The 12,010-nt window shown below is 33.9% G+C and overlaps 1 protein-coding gene across 5 annotated transcripts in view; it reads right to left on the bottom strand.

Moving 5' to 3' along the window:
• dgo (ankyrin repeat domain containing protein 6 diego) overlaps positions 1-12,010 on the bottom strand; it is a 322,131-nt gene that overhangs the window by 155,387 nt on the left and 154,734 nt on the right. For all 5 annotated transcript variants that reach the window (XM_076413687.1, XM_076413657.1, XM_076413698.1 and 2 more), the window contains one exon: positions 3,466-3,738. In XM_076413687.1, the coding sequence (XP_076269802.1) occupies positions 3,466-3,738 (273 nt within the window). The remainder of the gene's footprint in view (positions 1-3,465; positions 3,739-12,010) is intronic.

Below are 12,010 nucleotides of genomic sequence, written 5' to 3'. Positions count from 1 at the left end.
GTGTTCAACGTTCAAGAACACATTCTATTTGATTGGAATGTTTTATTCGTCTTTTACATTAGTTGACATCATCTCTATTATTTATACAAGACATTCCTAAAACGCTACTTTCTATGCCTGGAATTGTGTAATAAAATAAAAATAAAAAAACATCTGTAAATGTTAAGCAGATTTGTATCAATGACACTGACTAACAGTGCGTGTGAATCTTCTTAAAACATTTCAAAAATTCCGATTAGACTTCGAAAATTAAATGGTTGAAATGTTTTTGTTGGCGGCAAAATATTTTCGATTAACTTGTAATAAATGATATATAACGAATTATGATGGTATTTAAGTTAATATCAAATTAATAACATACTAGAAAAAATATTCAAGCAATTAAAGTTAATGATGAAAAATATACCGAAACTTCTACCACGATAAAGAAGATCTAAAGGTACTGCCAGAAAAAATCTACTTTTACATGGTGTCCATCATTCATCACGGTATTCGTTAAGTTACCTCCGGCTATTATTAGATAGAAGTGGGCTGGTAAAATCAATCAAATTGAGAACAGAAACGACAGAGATACTACATCGATTAGCATTGTAGAGCTTTCAGTAAGTCAGATCAAAGATATGTTCTATAATTCAATTAATCATCTATTCAAACAAGGAAGATTAGATCTGAGAAACTGTTATTAGTTTTAAAACTTTTCAAAAAATGTGCTACAAAATACAATAATACTTGCAGAATTATTTAAAGCATTTTACATGCCTTATTTTGACATTAATTTCTGAGCTTTTGTGAATATGGTTTCAATTTCAATTTTTTAGATCGTTACGTTTTTAGATCGTTAGTCGGAAACGACTAGTAACAATGTAATAACTAAATAATAAAAAAAATTGAATTTACATTTTGAAGTTCTATAAACAAAAGCAATGACTGCTTCCCAGAAAAACTAAAATATTCTAAAAAAATGTGACAGACTCCGTTATTTCCCGCATTATTCAATAAATTCTGAGGTATATATGACGCCACCTGAGAACTATCCTAAACCTAAGCTAGTACTTCTAACGTTCAAATAATATGTGCCAAAATCTGACATCTGGCGTTTGGTTTAAAAGTTACTGCCGATTTAGTGAAACAACTATTGTTATTTCTAAAACAATGCAGCAGGAGTTGATGAAAACGACGACTAAATTGAATTAATAAAGTTTTAAATTGGTTTATCATCCACCGTATAAAATAAATATGCCCCTGCTGAAAACTAATGGCTACTTGTAAACCTGAAAAAGAAGCTATAAATAAACAGGTTTAATTACAATTAAAATGGGTTTGTCTATCTTTAAAGCCTAAATAAATCGTTGAAATTCTACTCGAAAGGAATTTAAAAAAGGCAAGTCCTATACCTTTGGTTCTGAAATCCACTGTACAACATTGTGTCAAAACAGTGTAGAAACCAAAGTTTTGACAAATGAAGGATCGTAGGTTAGTGTAAATTTCAATGCTATCTAGTTAGAGCAAATGCAGGAGTGCAGGAGGTAATTGTTATTAGTAATAGAGGAAAAGAAAGTGACATCTACTACAGAAGTAACAGGCAAAATCAGCCAAGCTGGAAGAAAATTTGGTTCTCTAAGAAGCTACGTGTGGAAAAGGGATAATATTATAATCAAAACTAAAATCCACTTCTTTCGGACCCTTGTCACGATTTATGTATGGCTTCTAGACTTGGACAACACAACGAATAGCTCCAACAAGAAAGAGGATTAAGAAAACAGAAAGTTATATAAAGAATAGGAAACATTTTAGGAGGCTAGAAGAATTGCGACCGATAACCAACTGTAATGAACTGTCGAAGTCCTGCAGCACTAGACCGCATACAGCGGCATATTCATTGAGAAGTAGACCTTCTCCCCTAGCTCTGCCTATGGATGGATAATGGTATTTATGAGTTGCTTAAAGCCAAGCTCTTAACGTTCGTGGGTAACATGTTTAAGGAAATGTTTCATCAATGGAATGCCGAAAGTAAAGTTGACACCTTTTACATCAAAAATATTTTATTTTGTGGCAAAACCATTTTTTTCCAATTACTTGACAATTTGTGTCTATATTTTTATGTTCCTAATTACTTTGTATTTACGGATAACGTAGATTCTAACAGCAGATATGCATTTTTGTGAATAGCTTTCCATGAATTCGATATAAAAATAAATAATTAACAAATCTTTCCAACATTACGACTGCCATAAATTTGCGGAGAAAGCTGTATTGACGTATGAGATACTTAAACAAAAACTTAATGTTAGATAAGTTAGGTTAAGTATCTCGGAATGAATCTTGATGCAAAACTTCGCTAATTTTCTAGAACAAAGTCCTGAGAAGTATTGTTGGTTCACCCAGATACCACAGAAATAGTTACTTGGAGCGTGATTTTCAGATACCGACTGTCACTCAAGTAATCAAATTAATAGCGAAGTATTTTAAATCTCGGATAACACCAAAACAAGACGCCGATACAAAGGTATCAAACCATTTAATCTCGTGAGGTGCATTAAAAGTCAGTAATTGTCCATCCAATAATTGTAGCATTGTGCTTATTAGATTTTACTATTTAAAAGTAATATACTGTTCACAAAGCTGTCTATTATACTGCAATACCACTAGGGGGTATCTAGTTAAATAAAAAGCCATGATGAGCCCCTTATATATTATTATGTTAGCAATATTTTGGCTGATTAGTGAAGATCAAGTTTACAGGTTTTATAGAATAACAAAAAGAATCTGTAATATAAGATCATATTTTTATTAGGAAAATAAAATTAACTGGACAACGTAATATTTTAATAAAATAAGCAAAGCAAAAACGGCTTTCTTAATTAATTATTAAGAAAGCCCTTATATATTATTATGTTAGCAATATTTTGGCTGATTAGTGAAGATCAAGTTTACAGGTTTTATAGAATAACAAAAAGAATCTGTAATATAAGATCATATTTTTATTAGGACAACAAAATTAACTGGACAACGTAATATTTTAATAAAATAAGCAAAGCAAAAACGGCTTTCTTAATTGATTATTAATCTCTCGCGAGGCAGAGCACTCTAGAGATGACAAGAAAATTACTAACAAATCATCGTGTGTGACAATTATTTGTGGCTGAGACATTAATGGTACTGGCGATAATTCAACATAGATTGGTAGGCCTAAATCAAGGATATCATTAAAAATCGCTCTGATATCCATTAATTTCACCGTATATGATTTGAAATTGAACGCAAATTATCTATTAATGTAAACCAACACGGGTTTTCGCATGCTGTAGGTCTGAAAATATTTTAAATCGCAAAGAATGCTGCTGTTCGACATGAATTATTAAACTAATAATAAAAAAAAGGACGCAAAAAAATCTTCCCACTAAAATTAGAAATACACAATTACACTTGTATTATTGTAGTAATAACGATAAAGTAAGTACTTACCTTAGCTGATATGAGTATCCTGGTAACTCCTGCGTGACCATAACGTGCAGCAGTGTGTAAAGCGGTGTCGCCGTAGCCGTTACGCAAATCGGGATCGGCGTTTGCGAGCAACAACTCCCTGCAAGATTGATTGTGGCCGTTCTGGCATGCCAAATGAAGAGGTGCGAAGCCGCCGGCGTTGACGGCTCCCAGCGGCGCTCCTGCCGAACACAGCAGCCTCACGGTGCGACTGTGTCCCTTCCACGAACACTCGTGCAGGGGTGTGTTACCGTGCTGCGAACAAACAACATGATTATCTTTAGAAAATTAATTAATATCAACTATAAAGAACAACTATCGACAATAGTGATGAATAATGTTTAGATATTAGTTTAATACACGAAATAATGTTAAAAGCAGCATTGAAACTGCACTAGCAAAATCTTTCAAATTACTGTGTTGTCTAAATTCCTCAAATGGAATTGAAAAAATGGTCGAAAATAATGTTTTGCAGTAATGGCTTTATTTCTCAATATAATTTCCCTCAACTTCAATATACTTATTCCAACGATCCTCCACAAAAAACCCTCAAAATTATACATATTTTATATTATATTAGATACGTTTAGTACAATCTCAAGGTTTATTATTATCAATTTATTATTTTATACAAACTAATTTAATACTATTTATTTATTAATGACCCATTATCCTCCAGTATATATATACATATATATATATATATATATATATATATATATATATATATATATATATATATACTTCTTTGACTGTTACAAACGAAAGCCACGTTAGTTTTGCAGTCGAAGAGCCGGCTTCGCCATGATATTTTTCGGTGGAAAATAAATCAATTTTTCATCGCCCGTTACTATTCGATACAATTTCCTTTCATATCTTTGAAGTAGCATTTCATTGATAATATTGCGATTTTCTTATTTCCTGTCATTCATTTCATGCTTTCCATCTTTCGTACCATCCCCATCGCTTGTAGACGTTCATAAATTACGACTCGACTCACATTCAATTTGTATCGAAATTGTTTTTGAGTTTGTGTCTTAAATATTGTTATGGTTAGAACATGCTCAATGTAAGTTTCTACCAGCAAACGACGATTTTCAGCGTCTTCTTTCTTTTGATGAAACAATAAAAGTAATGCGTGGCATAAATGCAAGTTTTCAACGAAAATACTCGACATTTTCAAAAAATTATTAATCTATAACGTTGCTATATTAGAGAAAAGTAACTTATGTAGTGTTCAGGTCAATCTTTGCAGAATAAAGCGACATAAGGCAAATCGTAACATTGCATACTCATGAGTAATAAAATATGTTACAAAAACAGGAAAGTCATTACAGACACACCTCATACACAAGCAAGACGAGTGCGGAATAAATACATCAGCATATATTCCCAAATTCAAATTAGACTACTTAAACTAAAACTAAGAGCAACAGTTATAAGCTATACAAGTTCATGTGGTTTGGTTCGTTTCAATCTTTTGATTTCCTCCGCGTTATCGAATATCTGTGTTATTCCACGTTGCGGTGACGGTTATTTCTAAATACCTATTATTTAAAAAGAACAAAAAATAAGTTTTATTTTAATTTAAAGTTGTAGCTCCTTAAAGTTCTGTTATGTGAATATTTCAAAAACTTACGATATTTTTTATTTAAATGTATAACATGGGTTGATTGATGTCGAGCTCCTTTACTATATTTATTCTATATATATCTTTACATACTTCTTATCCTGTCATAGTATCTATGTTTAAAAGGGTTGTGGCGACCGCCACGACCCTTTAGGCCACCACCAATTCACCATCAACAACTACAAAGGTTGGCAACGCCGGTGGATTGGTACCATGCAGTTCCAGGGTATAAAAGACCATCAGGACGACGTCTCGCTCTTTTTTCTTTTCTCCGTCCCCTTGTCACAGTACCACTCCCACAGCGCTACCGTACTTCCTTCACCTTAACCTAATATCCTGTCCATTCTCCCATCGACCACATGTATCAATCGTAAGTTAAAATAAACAACTTTGATTCAACCAGTGTTTTTAGTTCCCGTGCAAATTCCTTCCAGCAATAGTAGTGAGTGTTCTGACAAATAATCGCAGCGGCAGCCACACATTTCGACCGACCGACCGACCCGATGAACATTCCTACAATTGGTGACCCCGACGTGATCAAAGTGCCTAACAGGTAAATCAACTCAACATAAGCCACTCGACAGGTGCTTGACACGTGCATGGAAGGATAGCACGAGGAACGGAACTCATCAACATCACGTGGTCGACGACATCCCACGAGACTAGCCTGATGGACGAAAACCACAGAAGCCCATCATGTATACCAGCAACACATGAGCACCCTCGCATCACGAAACGGGACACGTAACACATTTACAGGTACCCTCAAACAAAGCTAAACGCCTCAAGACGAACGACGTCCTGCTACAGCTCCGATGGCAGCTGATCCCGTAAAACTCCTCGCTCAGGTTGGGATCCCCATCTCATCAGCAGTCCCCGGGCGTTTGTTTGCGTGATTGCGGGTGCATTCCGGAACTTGCACCACATATAGGTACGTTCCACGGCTGTTCCACTAGGAGGGGAGTTATGTGGCGACCGCCACAACCCTTTAGGGTTCACCATCAACAACTACAAAGGTTGGCAATTCACCATCAACAACTACAAAGGTTGGCAACGCCGGTGGATTGGTACCATGCAGTTCCAGGGTATAAAAGACCATCAGGACGACGTCTCGCTCTCTTTTCTTTTCTCCGTCCCCTTGTCACAGTACCACTTCCACAGCGCTACCGTACTTCCTTCACCTTAACCTAATATCCTGTCCGTTCTCCCATCGACCACATGTATCAATCGTAAGTTAAAATAAACAACTTTGATTCAACCAGTATTTTTAGTTCCCGTGCAAATTCCTTCCAAAAATAGTAGTGAGTGTTCTGACAAATAATCGCAGCGGCAGCCACACATTTCGACCGACCGACCGACCCGACGAACATTCCTACAGGGTAATGCAGAATTTTACTAAAACTTATATTTTCAAAGATGTGATGAATGAGTTTAATGAATTCATGTGGGTGTGCATAAACTGTTTTTCAAATTCGTCATTAAAATTTCATAAAATATTATGAAATTTTTCCAAAACGGTTTCTAAAAAATCTTATCGTAAAAATCGTAGTACCTGAATGTTTATGACTGTGTTGATTCTATTTAGATCACGAGCTAATACAATTCGGGAGCTTTTAGGTGTTTTGTACAGACGAAAAGTATATATTTCATTAGATTGTTTTCACTAACTCCGATAACGGTTTCCGACGATTCGTGGGCGTGTTGTTTGCGAATGAATGAAGACATAATCAACCTGTTGAGGATAAATATTGGATAAACTTTCGGAAATAATTGAGTAACCTAATGTTAAACAAAGTTAGTATAATTTCAATTCCAAGGCACTAAAACAGACGCGATTTTTTATGCATTGAATGTTTCAGAGATTTTAGTTATAAATCTAAGACTTGGTGAAATTACGCCAAAAAATTACTCCAAATGATTTATTGACTTAAACAGACATTAATCAAAACAAAACAAATTATGTTTATACTCTGTCGGATAAAGATAGATTTAGATGCGTTATGAAAGACAAAGAATTTCAGCTAGACACAATCATTCACTCGTAGTTTCGACAAATATAGGATGGGGCAAAAGTCCCGCTACCTTTTATTACCATTACCATAGTAATAAAACCAACGACTAAAAATAGTAATTTATTCGGTTAAATGCAGGCTTCGTCCATATTTTCTATTCGTGATAACAGACGGAGATATACGAATTCCTTGCCATACTAATTTTAAGAGAGAATAATAACAATTTAAATAATAATAAATAATTTTAAATTAGCATTGTGAAAAAAGGAATGGAAAGTAACACTGACACAATATAATAAAAGTAATTAGTTTATTTCTATTTTATTACACAATGTGCTTACTGTTCTTAACCATGCCATAAGTGTGACGGAGATGTAAATATTCCCTTTGGGGAAAAAAGAAAGAAAATTGGTAAATTACCTTCAAAATAACACTTTCATTGTGAATGATGTATTTTTTATATATTTCATATGTGATTGTAAAGAAGAATAGAGTAATGACCACTAAATATTTGTATCATATTTTCTCAATTACTTTATCGGCTATTTAACCATGGCAACGTTTTGAAATACAATTAAAATCTTATTTATCGTTAATAAGAAATATTTTGAAGGTATTATTCGTAGAAACTTTGAGAGATGAGAGAATGAGAGAAGTTTTAACTTGCAAAAGACTTGAACAAAGATCGAGAGACTTAAAAAAATCGAAAAAGTCAATAAAAAAGTTCTGTTTATGAATCAAAATGTTCACCTATTTACCCAATCACATTAATAAACAAACCTTGAAAAATATAGTTCCAAAATGCTGGTATATTAATGTACAATATATTGTTGTTTATAATCATACTAACAGGTTAATTGAAAAGTCCCCAGCCTGACACATAGATGGTGCTAGTATAATTAAATCCATAATTTTTTAATTAGCCCTAACCCTCAAAAGATGCGTGTATAAATTTGACAGCTGTCGGATCATTAGTTTGTGAATTATCGCATTTTCAGTGAACAAACTTTTGTTATTGTGAAAAAAATGGATAAAATGTAATTTCGCGTCTTGATAAAATATTGCTATTTGAAGGGAAAAATACAGTTGAAGCAAAAGCTTGGCTTGATGCCGAGTTTCTGGATATTGCCCGAGAAAAATCAACCATCCAGGATTGGTATGCTAAGTTTAGACGTGGTGAAATGAGCACCGAAGACTACGAACCGCGGTGGAAGCCCAAAACAGATTGTTACCGAGAAAAATATTTTAAAAAATCCACAAAATGATTTTGAATGACCGTAAATTGAAACTCAATGAAATAGCGGACACTCTAAAGATATCAACTTAACGTGTACATCACATTATTCACGAATATTTGGGTACAAGAAAACTCTGTGCAAAATAGAGCTCACTTTTAACCAAAAACAACGACAAGTTGATGATTTGGAGCAGTGTTTGAAGATGATCAAGCGTAATAAACTCGAGTTGTGACAATGAATGAAACATGGCTCCATCATTTCACTCCGAAATCCAATCGACAGTCATCCGAGTGGACTGCACACGATGAACCCGCTCCAAAGCGTGGGAAAACGCAACAGTCAGCTATCAAGGTTATGGCGTCTGTATTTTGGGATGCACATGGAATAATTTTCATTGACTACCTTGAAAGGAAGGACCATCAACAGCGACTATTACATAGCGTCATTGGACCGTTTGAAGGACGAAATCGCCGAAAAACGGCCGCATTTGAAGAAAAAGGAAATGCTACTTCACCAAGACAATGCACCGTGTCAAAAATCCATGAATTGGGATTCGAATTACTTCCTCACCCACCGTATTTTCCAGATCTGGCCTCCAGCGACTATTTCCTGTTCTCAGATCTCAAAAGAATGCTCGCTGTGAAGAGATTTTCGTCGAATGAAGAGGTGATCGATGAAATTGAGGCCTATTTTGAAGCAAAGGGCAAATCGTAATACAAAAATGGTTTCGAAAAGTTGGAGGCTCGCTACAATCAGTGTATCACCCTTGAAGGGCATTATGTTGAATAAAAAAACTAATTTTTCCAAAAATATGTGTTTTACTATGGTAGGCCGGGGACTTTTCAATTGACCTGTTACAAACAAAACACCATATATATATTACATATAAATCTATGTAAGCATACATTCGGCACATTATTTTCAAGGTCGCGACTAGGACGGCAAAGCCAGAACGCTAAAAATCAGTCGAATGAAACTAGTGGGTCCGAAACTAGTAGTAACTGAAAGTACACGACTGAAACAGTAAAAAAAGTAATCTAATCAATCAGATCGAAAATAGTGATCGAAAGCTGTTGATTGAAACAGTCGATAGTAAAAAGTACTAAAGTCAATCGGGCCGAAAATAGCGACTAAATGAGTCGATAGTAAAAAATGGTCGGGTTACTGAACAGGAAAGCTAACAGGCTAAGTTACAAGTGACACTCAACAATGATTTAACTATAATAGTAAGTCGACAAGACGGGACAATGACCATGTACATGTACATGACCATGGATAGTTTTTAGTATGTATGTTAATGATTCATATGCTTACAGTTATGTTTGTTAACGGGACCTCCAAATAACGAAACGAAATAATTCCTCAGAAACTTCTAATATCTTCAAGATTAAAATGATACATCTGATCGTAACATTATCTCTCAATGCCAAAATAAAACGCACTTTAAAAACAAATCCCAAAAAAATTAATGTCCCGCCTTATATATTTCCGGTGCAACAGACCAAAGAAGAAAAATCGAGAAAAAACCTTAATTAATGTAAAGTTAAGCTTCTAAAATTAACGCTGTCAATCAGAAATCCGATCATTCATTTGCAGTTTTGTATACAAAAGCGGGAACTTCTTTCGCCTGTTGAAACGCGGCATATGGAAGCAATATTTTAACCGCGATTTCGTCGAAACATTTTTTTGCCAACAGCCTGTTCGAGATCAGATTTAAGGCCATTAAATAACGGAAAATATGGAATTTGGCCATCGTTCCTCGTTTACTACGTAACACAAATTATAATTAAAATTTAATTCACTAGTGAAACGGTGGATGCTAATTAGAGTTTAACATTTCAATGATGGTTTGCAACGAATTTCAACAAATTTTCTTAATTACTTCGTCTCGAACTTTTTTATTTGTTTATATGTAACATGTGATTGGGATACAAACTGATCTACAGCGAGAGCCCTCTAAAACGTAACGAAATATAAAGTTCGTTTTTATACGCGAGTAAACAAAATGACTAGTTCTTTTTTTATAGTAGTTTATAGTTTTTTTTGCAACCAAAGCTATTTCAATATAAATAATTGTAGAAATATTGATGTGTTGTCTCTTGTCTTGAGTTGTTGCTTACTCTGAACCTCTCCTGACCGTGTCCTCGGCATTAAGTCTACCGACTGGCGGGCGACCAACTTGGAAATCATCCCAAATTCTGCACTCCTGTCTTAAGTATAATTGTAAAGAATCAACAAACATAAATTTACAACCATGCCCTAGCAAGATTCTAAACCGCGACTATCGCAACAGTAGATAGATACAAATTTAATTTGAAATAAAACCACCAACGAAGGCCCAGGGACTGTTGGATAATTAATACCAAAACATAGTTGGGTATTTGAGAAAATATTACTAAAGAATCTAGGCCAATATAACATTTAGTAATCTAATCGCAGATTATCAGTTTGGATTTAGAGGGAAACAATCGACAATAGATCAGGTCCATAGAAAAACACGCGTAATTCAACAGTTCTTTGAAAGCAACACAAACACGTAGTATTCCTAAACGTAGAATAACATTTCGAAAATATTTGGTACAATTGGTATAGAAACTAAATATGTAAATATGTATATGTAAATCAAGACGATCAATATTCTAAATTAAATGAAATATGAGCTTGAAATCGCTCAAGATAGCATACTAGCACGTATCATTTATCTGATCCATGTTAGTGGTATTCTAAATTGGGGTGAATTATGATTGTTACATTAGCATATGTTACGGTAGTCTAATCAGTGAACAAGTACCAAAAAGAGAACAAGAATGAAACAGTTAGCATAAACATACAATACATATATAAACATACATACAGTAAGCGATAAAACAAAAAGTTGGACTAAACAATGGTCAATAAAGTTATATAAAGTCCAATGTGTTCTTACCAAAGTTACCAACAAAAGAATTAAAAACTTGGTATTATCATAGTATGGAATATGATAAGAAATATTTAGGCCTAACATTAAATATCAAATTGAAATGAAATAAACTTCATGAATAGACTTGATGCCAAGGCAGTGATAATTTGAATCGAGTACTTGTTATTGTGCCCCAACTTAAACTATCACAAAAATTTTCAGATTCTTAATGGTTGATGAATTTAGCTATTTTTAAATTATTATATTTAGAATGATTGAACTACCAATAATATCTCTATTTTCTTTGGGTTGCAAAGTAAATCTGTTGTCCTTGGTATGTTTGAATAGAAAATTTGAAATATTTGCATGAAAAAGTTAGAAAAAGGTGAAGTTGATAGTAAAAAGTGCGATAACAAAGAAGTAACATGTACAAAATCAACTAATCGTCTAACATAGCATGTATATTCGATAAATTTTTAATAATGTTTTAATTAATTTCATAGTTCCTTAAGAAATTTTTTAAAAATATTATTGACCTGAAATATATGGTTAAAAGTTCCAACAACTATACCAATTGAGCGAAAATACAATTGAACCTTTTCATCGTCGCAGTTCCGTTGCTTATAGGTAAAAAAATAGTTTTCTGGTATGTATTTTTAATCGCGATGAAAAGTAAATCTAGTATGACAATCTAAAGCCCAAAAATTAAGGGGTAGTTGTCGTGATGTGCTGTCGGATCATTAGTTTG

Source organism: Rhynchophorus ferrugineus, unplaced genomic scaffold (assembly GCF_030347505.1).
Source record: "Rhynchophorus ferrugineus isolate W39M unplaced genomic scaffold, kcgeb_rfMv2 rfM1, whole genome shotgun sequence".
Lineage (NCBI taxonomy): Eukaryota > Metazoa > Arthropoda > Insecta > Coleoptera > Curculionidae > Rhynchophorus > Rhynchophorus ferrugineus.
The sequence above is the reverse complement of the archived record's forward strand: the minus strand, read 5'-3'. Positions and strand labels throughout refer to the sequence as shown.